We start from the raw sequence: 16,968 nt of genomic DNA on the forward strand, positions 1-16,968 counted from the left end.
AATATTTTCTCTCCCTCACGAGCCAGTCCAGAATCTCCCTCGCACCTGGACATGGCACCGACGGAATCCTTTGGACAAAGACTTCTCGAGGTACTGCGGGTGAAGCTGAAGAAACCTCTCGATAACCAGAGACTTCGCGTCCACGTTGTGGTTGTGGTAGTCGAGGATGTCATGGAGCAAGCCCAGGTCGGTTTGCCCATGCAAATTGACCGGCGTGTTTGCATGAGAGATGGGATTTTCGACAACAGCACTCAAGCAGGAATAATATGCGTCAACGCTGAGTTCTTCAGAGCGGCACAGCGTTCCATCCACGTCAAACAAGATGGTCTTTTCGGTCGAGGAGAGGGAAGGTTGACATGGACTCTCAACAGTTCACGCGAACCGGTAAAAGAGGCTCGGCCATGCAGAAACCGGTGATTGTCAAGTATGTATCCCTGGCCCGGCTGCAATGAGACGAAAAACGCATTCTGGTAGATGATGTCTTGGAGTTTGGAAAAGCGAACCACCATGGACGCGGACAGCTGAATGCCATCGTCAAATAGAGAGCGAAATAATTGAATCGCCGCTTCAATGCAAATCATGCACTTCCTGTCTAAGCATCTATTCCCTTGGGATAGGTATCTATATACGCAATAAAATTCCAGACCAAAACCTGCGTAACCTGCGCCGTTATGCCACTCCTGCATATCTATTGTAGACACCCACGGATTGTTGTACTTCATGTACTGTACAATACAATAGAAACAGAGGATAAATACCCCGAATCACCCAAACCAAACTGACCCACTCCACGGGCCTATGGATATATATAAACATAAGTCCATACATGCGTGCCAGCACCAAAGGAATAAAAATACAAAAAAAAAATGAGTCTATGTCATAAAGCATACACACTTCAGCGGTGGTCACCAACTGGCTGACTGAATGAGAGGGAAAAGAAAAATCATCCTCTTCTCTCAACGCCCGTCTCCTGATCCAGACACATCTCCTTCCTCGCCTCCTCGACAAGCCACACGCACACGTCCTGAATGTCCTCGCCAACGCGCCAGTTGCCCAGCACAACACCTTTCTGATCGAGGATATACTTGGCCCGCTCCCAGCGGCGTCTCCAGAGCTCCTCGCGCTTGTTGGGCAGAGGAGGTTCAGAGACTGGCGTTGAAGTACCGGAGAGGACCGCATCATGATCGCTGGTCGAACTGCTGGTGTTTGTTCGGCCCAGCGCGGGGGTGGAGGCTGACGGCTTGAGATAGTCTGATGTGTATTGTGAGATTGCTGAGGCAGCACCTACTGGGAAGGACTGTTTTCTTGGAGGTGCTGGGGGCGGTGGATTCGAATTCATTGCTGGTGTCGAGGATGCTGTGTTTGTCCGGCGAGGAGGTGGAGGCGGTGGTGGCTGTTTTGAACGGGGTTGTGCTCCGTTGGATTCGGAAGCGGTTTGGGAGCGGCTCGAAGTGCCTGGGATGGCATTCAAAAGGCTTTTGGTGGACGGGAGATTGTTATAAGTACTTGTGACCACGTTCATCATGGTAGCCGCATAGCCCTCGGGTTGGTTGGTTCTAACCGATGCTTGTCCCTCTGCAGAACCATTGGCTCCGCGCGAAGCGGCAACAGAAGAGTCGGACTGCTGCACCTGCTGCGATGGACGAGTAGGTAGAGGCGGTGGCTGTTCTGGCAATGGCTTGACGCTAGGGGTAGACAAACGGCGGGGTTTCGACGGCAGAGGCGGGGCGGGTTTGCGAGGTATCGCGGGACTTTGAGTAGAGGATGCTCCTTTATCACTCTTCGCTGTGCTGACAGTCTCGCTAGAAACCGTACGTAGGGTCGGGGGTTTGGATGGCTTCACGGGAGGTGGTCTATTGGCAGGCTTCGTCGCATCAGACGTGTCCTTTGATTGATCATCGGAGTCTCCCAGGTCAATCAAATCACCAGTGTCTAAGTTTTTAGCAACCAGATCAGGCGATCTTTCAGTAGGCTTCCGAGGCGGCAACGGAGGCCTCTTGTGCACTGCGTCCGAATCGTCGCCAGACCGACTCTGACTGCGATTCCGGGAAGAGACATCTTCAAGATAGTCAACCGACTTGTCGAAGAACCTCTTCTGCTCCGGCGTGGTGACGTCTCGGATAAATATCCCGAGCACTCTCCCCGGATTCTCAAGGACGATGTCAGTATAAACCTCGAGGTCAGCTTCGCCGCTATCCCCAACAAGAATAAACTTGCGGTCTGGGAAATCCCGCATGATTCTCTCTAGAGATCCTCGTTTCCTCTCCGCCGTGGGCTCGAATATGCCCTGTAGCATCCCGCTATATTGCTTCAAGTGGAACGATCCAGGTGGGAGTCCAGCCAGCTTGAAGTACGTTTCCAGCAGCGGATAGAGCTGCCATGGGGAGTTTGACACATAGTGCATTTTCACTCCCATGCTCGCCATCTTTGAATACCACTCCCTCACTCCATTGATCGTGAGATCATTTAGCTCACGGACAAACGTGTTCCTGAAGATCTCCTTCGCCCCGGCTGAAATGGCCGAATGCTTTATCGTGTCGTCGATATCGCTAATCAGACTGATGCCCTTGGGCTCTATAATCTCGACCTCTTTGGTCGCAGAGAGGTTTTCAGAGGCCAACACGCGGATCTGCTTCGGGACAAAGCCCAACGACGCTCTCAGGGAGAAATGACCAGCCTCATTCGTCATGACATTCCTCGACTGGCTCTGCTTATCGTCGAAGAAAAACACCGTGATTGGAATACCGACCAGCGGATTCGACAGAAAGGGACGGAGTCTTTCCATCAGATTAGCATTCGCCACAGTCAACTCGTCTTTGGTCATAGACGACGAGGCCTGGGCTGTAGCTCTGGAAATGTTCCTAGGACAAGCCCGTTCGTCATGGTCTCCGGAAGAATCCCCTCTCCACGCGATATCTGCCTCACCCTCCGCTCTGCTGAGAATCGACTGCACCTCGTTGTTGACGTCGTCCTCCTCCTGCTTAGCAGGAGTCGACATTCTGTCAGCCTGTCCTGAACACTGGCTCGACCCTTGCCCATTATTGGAACCGCCAGTAGGCGCAGGAATCCCGCTCAGCTTCCTCGCAAGCGTAATCAGCAGTCGTTGTTTGCGAGACATCGGCCCTCGATGCGGAAAATATATCCACCCACGAACGTCAACATCCACGATAGCCGTATGGTCCTCATAGGTCTCCCATTCCTCTCTCCAGAAGTCCGTATCATCCGCGCCAGGCGGGTGTCTATCCACTTCCGACCTTCTCCTCCTAGTATGCCTCTTCGCATAACTCGGAAAGATAACCATCTCCTCATCCCCCGATCTCGCGATCTTGACGTCCGGAAACGCCCCAGGCATCCGGGACCCGTCATCATCGTAGTCCCAGGAACTGTTACTCTTCGCCCACTGCGCGGAGTACGCCTGACGCAACTCATTCGCAGCCTTCAGGTATTCCATGACCTTTCTCCGTCGCGCTCCGCGCTCTCTGCCGGCCGCTGCTCCGTTCGCGTTCCCGTTCCCGTTCGCTCCGTCCCCGACCCCTCCCCATGGATCCGATTCCGCAAGGCTTGATTGAGCCATTGTTATATCGCGATCTGCATTTGCATCTTTCGAAGTTGTTGACTCTGTCTCGATGCGTCCACTGTCAGCTGTACTACCACCCCTCAACCGTCTCCGCCTCCCAAGCAATAACGCAAGGACACCCTTGCAAGAACCAGAACCAGCACCTGTTCCTGCTACCTTCCTCCGTCTAAGCCTCGCCTCCTGCCTCTCAACAATCGTCCTATAAACCCGCGCCTGCGCCCTGCGACGGAACGACGGGAGAGTCTCGTATCGGAGGCCCCAGAGACGGGCCTGGGCGCGGCGAAAACGCGCGAGCGGGCCGAAGAGGACGCGGAGGAAGAGGGAAAGGGGGGTGTGAGCTTTAGTTTTCCCTGTTGGTAATCCTGCAGGTCGAGAAAGAGGAGTAGCAGAGGTAGGTGGGCTGATGCGTCGACGGAACGAGGAGAGTGAGGAGGTGGGTGAGCGCCAGCGGCTGGGGAAGGGGGGTTTTGGTGTTGGAGCCAGTCTCGGTCGGTTTTGTTTGTTCGGTTTTCTTTCTTTCTTGCTTTCTTTCCCCTGGGAAATTAGACAAAGATTCGAGAATCGTATAGGTACCTAGTCTTCTATGCGAAGATGGTGCTGTGGAAGTTGATGTGTTGATATCCGGAGTAAGGCAGTATCAACGCGGAGCTGGGCGTGGAGCAGCTCAGCTCAGCTTCGGGAATGTGACGGAGTCCGGAGGGGCAAGTCAGATGCGGGCCGTGCCTGCGCCTGACCTGTCCAACAACAACCAATTACTACCAGGCGAAACACGAATTCCAGCTGAAATGCATTAATTAGACAGGACAGGAAAGCTGATGATATTTAGACTTTGTCAAACAGCATTAGAGAGCACTACATCATTTGTCCCGGTGCTGCTGCAGGCTGAGGTCATACCATTCAGGGGACAGCTCCGATAGGGACGTTCGCGATGCTCTACTGCATTATCGGGGGAAATTTGGAGCGAAGACGGTCCATTAAACATCGTGTCGATGTTAACAACTATATTCATACGTCACTATTCACGACTGACCCAGTTTTTTGGTATCCAACCATCCCACGATTTATCCCAGTTTTGTGCCCATCGCCGTCCTTATGTACCGTGCCTATATGCGACCAGAACGCCTCACAACAAGACAACGAAAGAGAGTAGAGTACAAATACACGTAGCCATCAATTTGTGAACCGGGTATAACGCACATGTACTTATTTGCCCGTACGCTTGAACAGGGCATTGTGGTGTTCACGACGTCGTGACATCGGACAACTCGGAGAGGCTCAAGTTATCCTCTTCTGAACTCGAAACAGAAGCCGCTTTCGATGCCTTCCGTTTCCTGACAAGTGTTTTCACACTTGCAGCCCGCTTCGCTCGCGCTCGAGTGGTAGGGGCTTCATAGTTCACAACGGGTTTGTCCTTGACGTCCGTAACCTGCACCTGCGAGGCCTTGGTCGCTTGTCTCGTTTTCTTGACAGACACGCTCTTTGCCGCCGAGCCTTTTCCTGGCTTTGATTGAGCCGGCTTCTTCGCCGGCCGCAACCAGTCCTCTTTCCCCGGAGGCCAGTACACCCGTCTTTCAGGACCTCCCATCCCGACCTCCTCCTCAGGAACGGTGCCTGGTGGGGGCGCCAGTCGTTCCAGGTCAATAAAGCCTCCACTCTTTGTCGAATACCTGTACGGTTTGGCCGGCTCATTCTCATCAGTCCTGACATGTGGTATCATGTCGTTGATGAGCTCATAACCTGGCAGCTTGAACTTCCTCATGAGCTCGAACACGGCCTGTTCCTTGTCTTTCGCTTCAATCATTAGATCCATGGTGGGATCACAAGGCGGGAGCGTTTCTACACGAGAGTTGTGCTTCCGTCGCTGGTGGTTCGTAATAGCGGACGGCGTAGGCTCGGAGTAATGCATCTTCTGTGTGATACCCTTGCGCGTCCAGGTAGCCTTGATGCGGTCAAAGAGCTGCATTATGTCCAATGTACCTTCACGAACTTTATCCGAGTCGAAGACGATGTTGTGATGATGGAAGTCAAGCACGAGGGGAATGTTCAGTTCTTCGCAGATTGGAAGCAGATCATGGACAGACCAGCTGACATCGTCATTCTCCAGCACGAGACGATTCTTGATATCTTGTGACAGCAGTCTGTAATTCTGGCGGAAGCGGTCGAGGGTGGCGGCCTTGTCCCCAAACGTACCGCCCATGTGAAGGACCATAACAGCATCGCGATCCTGCTGCGGAGGGAGCTTCAACAGCTGTAGCATCTCAGAGTGATACTCGAGGTCGCGGATTGAATTCTCAATCACCTGCTTCCTTGGAGAGCCTAGCTGAGTGAACTAGGGAGGTGTGAGTCATGTCTAGAATACCAGCCCGGTGATTGATCCGTACCTGTCCTGGATGTACCGTTAAACGGTGACCGAGTTCCGCTGCCACCCGACCAACCTCAGCAAGCACCTCTGATGCAAAAGGTGCCAACTTGTAGCCGTATTTCTCGTGACTAGCAAATGGAAACATCTCACTGCTGAGACGCATAAACTTGATCCCGTAGCGATCATTCCATCGTAGCATCTTTATAACATCCCGGGCGTTCGCAAGTCCCAACGACTCGACATATGCCTGTCCTCGCGCAGGGTCTGCGGGTTTGGTCCGGTCCGGGCGATTCTTGGTCGGATGCGGCGGGAGAAACGGGTTCTCGAGCGGGTGCCGATTTTCGAGGATGGATGAAATGCGGCATGTCCGGGAGCTGAAGACCGGAGGGTTCGAGTACCGCAGATAGGTACACAAGCAGGCCTTTATAGACATGAGACTGGGTACATAGAGAAAATTCATCAATCGGACTCACATATCCCAAACGCCCCCTCCAAGGAAGAGGCAGATAATCGCTATTGACCGGCGGGGGTCGCGACAGAGCTTCTTCCAGCTCCTTCGGGTTGGCCGGCACATCGTCATCTGCCTCCGGATCTATGGCAACGTCTTTGCGGGCGGCATCAGTATGCGTGACAGCGGGAAAATCTGCTCGAGGGGCATCTTCGCTGAGATTGCTCGGAGGATCAGAGACCGGAGAGTCCGATTGAGCTCTTTTACGAGCCAATGGAGGTTCTCCATTCAGGTCTGCGCTGTGCAGTACACGGGCAGCCATCTCTTTACGTTCGATATCTCCGACTGCACCATCAGGCGTTGACAAATCTGGCGCTGGAGATACCCGCGCAAGGGATCGACTTGAAGAATGTATGGCGCGGGGCTCAGAGAGACGGAGGAACGACGGACCATGGTTTGCTGAATAAAACCTGTTGCTGTTCGCCACGACGACCAGCTGGCCAGGAAACATTACCCACCGTGGTTGGCAGACATGGCGAGGGCGAGATTCCACGAGACCGTGGAAACGCGAGGCATGTCGCGCTCGACGAACGCCCGGTGAGAGCACCCATTGCCGCTCCTGGGCGAGATGCATCCAGCGTGGGCCTGGCAGGGCCGATCTCGAGACAGATCTATTATTGCAGAGTCACATCGGGCGTCATCAGGACCTGCTCCACAGCAGGAGTGCTAAGTAAAGCAGAAGCGTGTGCTGTAGCCGAGGTGGACGGCGGCAAAAGAAAGGCGTCAAGAATAGATCTCATAAGGCGGGGCGTCTAAGCTTTTAGCTCTGCGCCAACCGCTCGCCATCTCGACGCGCGCGCTGCGACAACACGCCGTTTCACAGATCGTCGGCGTTTCACTATCTACGACCCTCCAGAGACGGATTCCAGTCGATGGCTCGTCGACGAGATGCAGCAACCGACTCTGTAAAGATCGGGCGTGGAGAGCATGTTTCGTGCACACCCTCTCGCAACCTGTAGAGAGGCCGCATGGTCTGGTACCTGCTGCAGCACCACCGATCTGCCCTGACAGCCGCCGCAAGCATTGCGCAGGAAAATGCATTTTCTTCTTTTATTTGCCTACGTGGGGAATAAGTTTCACCCTGGGCGACCTTGATGGACAGACCTTCATTTTCACAATGGGTCTCTTGGGCGTCAAGTTTCGTGCTGGCATTCCACGCGGTGCAGCTGGAGGCCTCCCCTCTGGCAGCCATGCGTCCTCGCCTCCATTCCTGGAAAAGGAGCAGCAGTTGGGAGATTCCACGGTGCTCCAAGACGCGCGGCTGGTTGCCAGGCCTGAAAAGATAAATTGAGACCCTGGTCTGTCGGTATTCACCGTTCATCACCGTCATCTTCCTCCTCAATTGAGGCTCTTTAACAGTCCCTGAAGAAGCATCGCAGGGATTCACTCTCTCACTCTCTCCTTTGTTGACCTGTTACGGCTCTAGCCTTACACTTTCTTTCCACGAGTTTATGTATAACGATATTGACGGGTAAACACAAGGTGTGTGCAATATCACTTCTTTGTCACGATTTCACGGATGGTCAACCCCATCATTGTCCTCACAATGACATTGTTGCCATATACCCCCCTGTCGAGCTTATACTGTATAAATTCCTCCACCACTAACTGATGACCCAGATCCCAAGCAATCTCATACGATCCTTGATACCTTACTTTGACAAGGGACTGCGCGATCGCGCTACAGCTTGAACAGCCCTGGAAGGCTGCTCCACGACGCACACTACCATTTTTAGCAACACAACACCAGCATCATCATGAAGAACTACGTGCTCCTGATCTGTGGCCTGTTGGCCTCGTCCGTGTGTGGACACATGCAAATGAGCAAACCATATCCGATCCGCAGCCCCCTGAACAAGGATGCAAGCGGCCAGAAGGACTACTCATACACAAGCCCCCTTTCCACTTCAGGATCTGATTATCCCTGCAAAGGCTACGCGGACGACCCATTCAATTCCGTGGCCGACTACTCCCCCGGACAGTCCTACGAGATGGACATTGCTGGCAGTGCCACTCACGGCGGAGGGTCGTGCCAAATCGCGCTCTCTTACGACAAGGGCAAGACATGGAAAGTGATCAAGTCCATCATCGGTGGCTGCCCTCTACCCAAGAAGTACAACTTCAAGATCCCCTCCGACGCTCCCAGCGGACAGGCTCTGCTGGGCTGGACTTGGTTCAACAAGATCGGCAACCGTGAGATGTACATGAACTGCGCACAAGTCACCATCAAGGGAGGCTCGTCGAAGCGCGCGCATCCTCGTGATCTTACATCCAAGCTCGCACCCCGTACCGCGTTCGACAGTCTGCCCCCGATCTTCCTGGCCAACATCGGCGCCGAGGGTCAATGCACGACCACCGAGAGCCAGGAGGTCAACTTCCCGATGCCTGGAGACGACGTGGAGGGTTCCGTCTCGGGCAAGGGCTACACCTGCAAGGGCACCGCTCCTTTCCTTGGAGGTGATTCATCCGACTCGTCCTCTGGCAGCACCTCGTCCAGCGCCTCGTCGACAGCCCCCGCGGGCACTTCTACATCTGCGACTTCAACCTCCTCCGGCAACGAAACTTCGGACACCCCATCACCCACCGCTGGCTCCTACTCGGGCTCCTCCGGCTCCTCAGGTTCTGGCGTGATATCCGCCGAACCAGCTCGTGCAATGCCCACCCCTACCACAGCCACCTCAGCTACGCCCTCTCCTGTCGTCGCGCCTTCTTCCGCCCCGAAGACTGGTGGTTCTGGCGGCTATGGCGGCCCAGATGCCCCAGCCGGCGGTGCCTGCAACGACGGCGAGATCATCTGCTCTGCGGACGGGAACTCCTTCTCCATGTGCAACCACGGCAAGCCGGTTTCCATGGGCCAAGTCGCCGCGGGCACTACGTGCCAGAACGGCGCTATCAAGGCAGCTCGGCACTACATTCGATGGTTCCAATAAGGAAGGGCTTTACTCTCATCCCACCTATGCGGATCAGGTTCATCCATAACTGATTCCTGGCATTGTTGGGTTGTTCAGCAAAAAAAAAAGTTGCTCGCCCTTCTTTTTTCAAAGGAACATTTTACTTCTTTTCGCTCCTTGCACACCATTTTTCTCCCATTGATTTGTCTATACCCACGGCGCCTGCAGCGCCATTCCATTCGTCACAAGTTGCCTTCAGTACGTGGAGAGCTGGACTCCCTGCGTACTTGTACGCTTCTTGCATACCCCCATAAAGAAGGGGGTTACCTTTTTTTGACAGTTACGTCTTTTAGTGACGTCTTGCATTGCATTTGAAGTGTTGTATGCTTCAGAGTGATGTGTTCCTCGTCATATGTGTTGTGTGTGGGGGAGTGTGCTTGGTTGGTGTTTCGAACTCTTGTGTGGACTTTCGCAATAAGGAGTCTCTGGACGAGTTAGCTAGAACAACTAAGGCATAGAGAAAGGAAATGAAAATTCCAGATAAGTCGCAAGACTGCAGCCTCTATTTCCCATTATCTATCATCATCATCATCATCATCATCATCGTGTAAGAGTTGTTACCGTATAACCCAGTCGCGGGTTATGTTGGCGGCTGGGTTACCTCCTAAAGAATGTTTATAACCCACCATGGGGTTAAACACAAACCCCCAGCCAAACAAAACCCACCACGATCATATACACAGCACACAGTAACTGAAAATCATTTCTGACATAGGTAGGTAGGCTAGGCTTTCTATCTAAACAAGTAACAATCCTTAAAAGATTTAGGCAGGCTGACATAAGTTACTGTAGAATCCTGGGCATCCATCCATCCATTTAACCCACCATAACCTATTCGGGTTGGATTATTGGGTTCAATGGGTTAGCCAACCCAACCCGCAAAAACTTCCAAGTCTAGACTGCCACCTTATACTATGCACCGAAAACAATTGCTCCTGTCCTGGAAGTTGGCTATCTGTATGTCTTATATGTCTGTCTGTCCGTCTTCCAGCTCAGACTTTTCTTTTTTTCAATATTCAATGACATTATGTATGTATCCAAGCAAGTATTCATGTAAAATAATAAGAGCATAGATATCTTTGTGGGTATATATATATATATATATAAAAAAGAAAATAAAAATAACATCATAGAACACATACAACGGAACATACTACATACTATACAAGCACTGCACCTAATCATAACCAGCATAATATAACTGTCATATTGCGCGAACCTAGTAATCCGAAGGTATGATGATGAAAGCTCTGATTATTCGAATCTACCTAACTAACTGACTATTTATTCTTATGGAATTAGGGGTTAAGACCTTCCGAATATTTCTTTATTTAACGATCCCGAGACACTTTCATGAAATATGAAAGGATATAACAAAGGAAAATAGGCGGTTTCGGGTATAGACAGTATGATTCCTTTATTGCAGGGATTATGACCTTTTGCAGATCCGAATCGGCGTGTGCTGACTAGGCTGATAGGTCTCTTGGCACACCACTAGGTTATAGTGGTAATATTCGGCTGACAATAACTTACCAGCGTTACCTAACTCATGGTGGCCTTGAGGAGGAGGAGGAATAGGGGGAGGTCTCTGTTCAAGGCCCCCATTTGAATGAGACGCATGGGTGATTTTTGGCGCGGACCGGGACTTCATCGCACCAGTTCCTGGTCGAGAGTAAATATCGACATTCATATTCATCCATGGGTTAAATAGATACCATAGGATACACAGAGACCAACAGGAAGCGGTATGAAGGATCAAGAATGGATGGATGGATGGAGGAGGAGGATAGGCTTAAAATAGATGGCGGATGAGTCCGTTTATACCTTGGAAGGCAAGGTCCGTCCCTTCCAAGAAAAGAAGCTAGGTATGGGAGCCATCTATATGCGCTTGGTATAAGTACCCATATATATATATAGGATACCTACCTCCTATATAACATAAGGACATGAATAACAAAAAACCAATAACATATACAAGTAAACCACGTGGTATCATCCAAGCTCGTATCCAAAACCCTAATTCAATCCAGTCGTATGGCCTTCATCCCACAAAAAGATATGCTCCGTCGGTTCTCAGCGTTCACATCATAAATAAATACCCGAAGTAATATTCATCCGACAAGCTTCAACCGCAATCGTCCTGTCCAGTTCATGAGAATCGATTCCTTAGTAAGCAGGTAGGTAACCTCATCTACCCAACCTATGAATGAAGCTCCGACATGGCGGACCGTGTTGAGAACCCCGTCGAAGCAGGCAATTCCGTCTTCATAGCTATCCCCGATTGCAGATGTGGATTATAACTGCCGTTCTGTGTATGGCGATTCATCTGATCCTGGCCCGGGACTGGGACCGGGCCGTAGGGATAGTTATCCATTGTTTGGGTTTGCGGCTGGGTTTGGTCCTGGGCGCCCTTTCTCCTGCGGAGCAGAAGAAGCGCTGCGATCACCGTCAGACCGACCACGGCGAGGCCACCCACAACGCCTCCAACGATGGCGCCGACGGGGGCTGAAGATTGCGGTGATGATGTCGACGTCTCTGTCTTGGCTGGTAACCCTGTTGCGGACGTAGACGCCGCGCCGCTCGTGGTAGGACTGGGGTTGGATGCATTGGTGATTTGGAAATAGGCAGATGTGAAGTGGTTGTCTCTGTTGACTTCGACCGGATCCGTCTCGTAGAAACCGTCTATATACCAGAAATTGTAGTCAGGCGAAGTTTGTATGCCCGATCGACTGACTGTCCACGGATAGTGACCGTCATCCGATGGCAAGACTGGGAGGAGTCCGTTAGCCCTTCTCGTTTTCAGATATGTGTATGGTAAACGCCTATGTACCTAGATTGGTACCATGTAGTAAAAGACTCCGTCTGTCGAGACAGGGAGGTCTTGTGCACTAGCAGTATGTGGCAATGTACGGCAGAAAACTCACCTGCGATCCGCGCACACAACGCATGAGTCATAAACGAGCAAGAACCCGTGCTGTTCCAATCATCCTGCATCAACCATAGACTGATCTGGCCGCTGGTTGTATTTTGCCATGTGATGGTAACAGGTTGGCCGACGGTGAATACCAGGTTCGAGACATATTGGTTATTTGGCCCGGCGTATGACGGGGGGAAAATAAACGCATTTGAATCTCCAAGAACCGGTATAACAAAATTAAAAATAAAATATGGGACTGACAGCTTCATGGTGTCCCTTTTTAAAAGGCGGAGCGCTACCCAGAAACTACATGGAAGGACTCAAGCGCTCACAGGAAACATGGTAAGAGGACGAACGACCGATGAAACTAGAAGGCTCAAAAGGCCAGGAAATACCATCCGGGGTGAGCTATTTCTTTATTTCATTGTCTCTCCCTGCTCAGCGACTTCGTTTTCGTGACCCTGTCCATGGAGACTTAGGGCAAAGCGCTTAAAACAGTAGTGGTGCGCCATATTTTCGCGCATCCAGTTGATTGGCCTGGGACAACACACCCCTAGCCCTTATACACGCTGCCACTTAACCGTCGACTTGGCTTCAGCTGTGCCGCATGGTAATAATAGCCCAAGGAGACCGCTGTTTGGTTCTTGGAAGGTACCTATCTGCCCAAGCGTGGTGTTTGGACAAGGGTCTGACTTGCTACAGCGTCGCATCACATCGATACACAGCAGTACAGAGTAGTATAGATACCTGATAGCATGTCTCCCAAAGAAGACTCAAAACAACCTCTTCAAGGTCTTGGATAGCAAACTTGATGGCTTCGATGCGGTCCGGTCTCTTGATAGTACTTCACAAAGTTAGAACCAGACCGGTCGTAGACAGGCAAGTACAGTAGTTAGATACCTACCAGGGTTATCTACCCTAGAAGCACATATGTAACTAGCGCGTTCCATCGATCTGTACACCTACTGAAAGTAGCTACAGGAGCTACCCAACTAATGCTCGCAAAAGTTAAATCTCCCTCCCTCGAAATTGATCATCTGTATCTCCTGCCTCGCACTCCTCTCCGACATCAGCTCTAATCGCAACTCGTTCGCATCATCCATCGTTATCGGAAAATCGCTCAGCTGCTTGATAACCATCTCCTGTAGCTCGGGCGGTAACTTTGACAGCGGCCCGCGCCGCAGATCGACCTGCTCCTCCCACCAGTCCTTCCGCTAAGGCGGAACATTCGCTGTCGAGATAACGCGAATGTGCGGATCGACGAGGAACAGGGTGAAAATCTTGGAGTGGGCCGGCCTGGAGCGGTCGGCCAGGGAGAACGGCGCCACCCAGTGCTGGAGGATGTTGGGGAAGGTGAGGAGGAGATTTTCGAGGCACGACACACTGCCTAACTCCTGGATCACCGGGCCGTCGGCTTCGCAGCCATAAACGGCAGCAAGCCAGTTGTGGTGGTTCTGGGGGCCTCGTCATAGTCTATATTCGTCATACACTCAGGTTCAATACGCTGGCAGAACTTGAGCGCACTGTTGGTAATGTTCTCATTGGAGTAGTAGTGTATAGCAGTGGCACAGATTTGCTCGTTCTGATTCGGTCAGTTTTAGTGCTTGAAAAGGAGTATAGAGTGCGGGAACACCAGGTAGGTAATCCAAAAAAGCATCGTGAGAAAGCGTACCATCTGTCCCTCGATGTGCCACATTCCATCTCTATATTCCGGCTTCTCAGCGTTAGCTCGATGTTTGCTAGTTTGACAATGACCTGCAGGCCTCTATTACGATACTTCCCCCTCAAATTTACCGGCTTCCACCCATCCAAAACTCGAAGGAGGAGGCGGTTTGAATTGTCCAGGCTCCGGTTGTTTTACCTGCCTATTCTTCGCCCATTCCTCCCATTCTTCATCAAAGGCATCCCAGTCCACCTCTTTCGGATCCCCGCGCGGCACAGGCTCCGGCTTGTCGTCGATATATTCGACCATGTTGTACTGGATCCTCTCCCATCCGGTGGACCCGGGCTTTAGCGACGTAAGAGTCTTGTTCCACAACGGAATGGTTCTCGCGATGATCTGCTGGATGATATCGTACAGTCGGCGATGTCGCTTAGGATGCAGGTTGTTGATGTACGACCTGATGTAGCACTCGTTATTATCTCCGAACTCGACATCGCAAGGTAGCCACTGGAACTTCCGACTAAAGGCCCTGGTGTCTTCGTCTGGCCAGCTGAAGTAGGAATAATGCTCGGTTTTAACTAGGTCGCCTTCCTCCTCCGGCGGCACGGGAATTATTTCCCCGCCTACTGAACGTGCCAGGCAGTCATCGAGACCGATCGTCTCGTCCCGAAGGATACGGCTGCGGCCATAGACCAGAGGAAATAGAGATGGCTGGACCAGGTCGAGGACCGTGTTGTCTGAGACGGGATGATAGTCTCGTTGGTGTTCCGGCACGTCTTCGAGGGCACGGACGGCCTCTTGGAGGGCCTTCTTGAGCGTCTCAGGAATTGCCGTGTCCGATTTCACCACGTCACCGTCGAAGGCGCTGACAGCGCCAGTCTCCCTGAAGATATTGGCCTTGTATTTGAGCTTCTCGATTATCCAGTCCATCATTTTGGGCGTGACATCCTGGCCGCTCTCGAGGGTCTCTTCCTTCCACTTGGAGGTAATCGGGTCATCAAAGACCTGCTCGAGTCAGCTCGACTTGCGGACGACCTATTGACCGTAACCATGATTCAAATGAGTTGACAGAAAAAAATAATGTCAGGGAAAAAAAGATACTATGACAACAGACCTTTCTGTCCCACTCTTGCTTATCCGTGATGGTATTCATAATCCGCATCATGGTTATCTCCCTAAGAGTAAGCAACCAATTCCTAAACCAACCACAGCGTCAGTTTCCCATTTTCGCATACGGAAAACTACCTAATATGTAGACACCTTTCGCGACTTCTGGGGATCTTACCTTAGGAGTAAAATTCAGCGGCAGGGTAAAACCGGGCAGATCAAAGCGTGTTCGTTGCCGCAGAGGAGAAGGATCCTTGCCCGCTCCATCTGTGCCGCCCATCCTTACATAGAAGGAATATCCGAGCTCCTGGTGAGAAATAAGAGGAACTACTTGCGACGGCGATTTCGTTCTCTATACGAAATCAATTTGGCAGCGAAAAATCAGAACATTCAACAAATCAGATCAGAGTCCCCAGACGAGTGGAGTTTATATATATAAAGCCTGAAGATCCGATCGCCGATCAACCGATCAGATCATCAGGCTCAGGGCAGGCAGCCTCGTGTTTCTTGGAAAGCAGGTTGGCAAGGGACTAGTGCAGGCAACCGTGGGCCCGGCCACCTCGTATTCTTCGACCAGTTCTCCTCGGGGGCAATAAAGTAGACCTATCTGGTGTGTATATGGCATCGTCAGCATTGGATATTACTGCGCGAATATGTCCACGCTAGACTGACCATGAGGTAAGATGGAATGCGATGGGCGAACGGTGTGGTATGGGTATGAAATGCAGGCAGACTTCAGGGTTCATCCCTCCGGAATTGGCGGGAGCCGCAAAATGCCAGTGCCAATAACAGAGCCTAGGTACCTATCGAATTCAACCTACCTAATCAGGGCCCTTTCTGCTACCAAGCTACCTACTACTTAGTATACACCAGACAGCTTCGATAATAAAACTGGCTTATCTAATAGAGCATCATAAGTCTCCCGAATCATAGGTACCTAACTAAATTTAGCTGCTTAGATATCAGAAAATGCATCCATTCAAGTTCGAAGTTCGATTCCCACGTCAGCACAATGGATATGGATATGCTGCTGTGGCTTGGCTTGCTCATAAAAGGTACCTAATATTTTGACAAGATGCCAGTAAGGTAGCGCCAGCGGCGTATTTATTCATTGTTTCATCCCATGATTAATGGTGATATGTTACAGTACATACGAGAGCCCCCTCCTCTTTCTGATCCCTCTTTTCCCCTTTCGTACACTGTGCCCGTATCATACACTCAATCAACACCGACATAACCGAAAATACTACACATATGAAACACATCAATCATCACAATCATCACAATCATCACGATTATCATCCACCTTTTCTCCACACTATACCGATCCATTCCTCTCCCCCTTCGCCTTGGTCTTCGCCTCTCCATTCCCAATCACACCCCCACCCCTAACCACCTTCACAACCTCCTTCGCCTTGGCAACCACCTCGGGAGACAACGCGACTTCCAACGCCTTGCGGAACTCATCTGCCTCCACGCGCGGAGCCGAGGAGGGGTTTCCGTAAGCCCCGTTGCCCAGGTACTCCGCTTTTCGGGCGAAGTCATACGTATCCAACCCGTGGGGGAGGATGACGTGGGGGACGCCGGCTCTGAGGACTACTGTCAGCTCCGGATCATGCCATGCTATGTAATCGTGGGGGGGGGGGGGGGGGGGAAGGGGAGTATGGCCAGTCGACAGTCATACTCGTCGTCATCCATGAGCTGCTGCTCCATGACGAGTTTGAGATCCATTTGGCGTCCCACTCGCCTCTGCTTCCCCGCGTGCAGGAGCTGCTGGAGACATCGCCAGACATATCCACAGCCTTTCCATGTCATCTTATTGGAGGACGAAGACACGTTGACAGGGGAAGAGCCAAGGGTGGTCTTCCACACCATCTCCGGCC

At 51.7% G+C, this 16,968-nt stretch overlaps 6 protein-coding genes across 6 annotated transcripts; 2 read left to right on the plus strand and 4 right to left on the minus strand.

The window, feature by feature from the left end:
* Positions 1-51: 51 nt before the first annotated feature.
* VTN00DRAFT_3674 (uncharacterized protein) lies at positions 52-417 on the plus strand (the record flags this gene model as incomplete). The annotated part of the gene is made up of 1 exon (XM_069430017.1): positions 52-417. The coding sequence occupies one exon, from the start codon at positions 52-54 to the stop codon at positions 415-417; it is 366 nt and encodes a 121-aa protein (XP_069289195.1).
* A 526-nt stretch (positions 418-943) lies between these two features.
* On the minus strand, positions 944-3,574 carry VTN00DRAFT_3675 (uncharacterized protein; the record flags this gene model as incomplete). The annotated part of the gene is made up of 1 exon (XM_069430018.1): positions 944-3,574. The coding sequence occupies one exon, from the start codon at positions 3,572-3,574 to the stop codon at positions 944-946; it is 2,631 nt and encodes an 876-aa protein (XP_069289196.1).
* Positions 3,575-4,817: 1,243 nt separating this feature from the next.
* On the minus strand, positions 4,818-6,709 carry VTN00DRAFT_3676 (uncharacterized protein; the record flags this gene model as incomplete). The annotated part of the gene is made up of 3 exons (XM_069430019.1): positions 4,818-5,906; positions 5,959-6,360; positions 6,413-6,709. 3 exons carry the CDS (start codon positions 6,707-6,709, stop codon positions 4,818-4,820), a joined length of 1,788 nt encoding a protein of 595 aa, XP_069289197.1.
* Positions 6,710-8,204: 1,495 nt separating this feature from the next.
* Positions 8,205-9,377, plus strand: VTN00DRAFT_3677 (uncharacterized protein; the record flags this gene model as incomplete). The annotated part of the gene is made up of 1 exon (XM_069430020.1): positions 8,205-9,377. The coding sequence occupies one exon, from the start codon at positions 8,205-8,207 to the stop codon at positions 9,375-9,377; it is 1,173 nt and encodes a 390-aa protein (XP_069289198.1).
* A 2,221-nt stretch (positions 9,378-11,598) lies between these two features.
* Positions 11,599-12,353, minus strand: VTN00DRAFT_3678 (uncharacterized protein; the record flags this gene model as incomplete). Its single annotated transcript, XM_069430021.1, has 2 exons — positions 11,599-12,167; positions 12,323-12,353. The coding sequence occupies 2 exons, from the start codon at positions 12,351-12,353 to the stop codon at positions 11,599-11,601; spliced, it is 600 nt and encodes a 199-aa protein (XP_069289199.1).
* Positions 12,354-13,529: 1,176 nt separating this feature from the next.
* On the minus strand, positions 13,530-16,960 carry VTN00DRAFT_3679 (uncharacterized protein; the record flags this gene model as incomplete). Its single annotated transcript, XM_069430022.1, has 7 exons — positions 13,530-13,769; positions 13,988-14,029; positions 14,093-14,983; positions 15,093-15,153; positions 15,214-15,392; positions 16,410-16,674; positions 16,770-16,960. The coding sequence occupies 7 exons, from the start codon at positions 16,958-16,960 to the stop codon at positions 13,530-13,532; spliced, it is 1,869 nt and encodes a 622-aa protein (XP_069289200.1).
* Positions 16,961-16,968: the final 8 nt, after the last annotated feature.

The sequence above is a fragment of the Thermoascus crustaceus genome, assembly GCF_041956765.1.
Source record: "Thermoascus crustaceus strain CBS 181.67 unplaced genomic scaffold VTN00scaffold_2, whole genome shotgun sequence".
Lineage (NCBI taxonomy): Eukaryota > Fungi > Ascomycota > Eurotiomycetes > Eurotiales > Thermoascaceae > Thermoascus > Thermoascus crustaceus.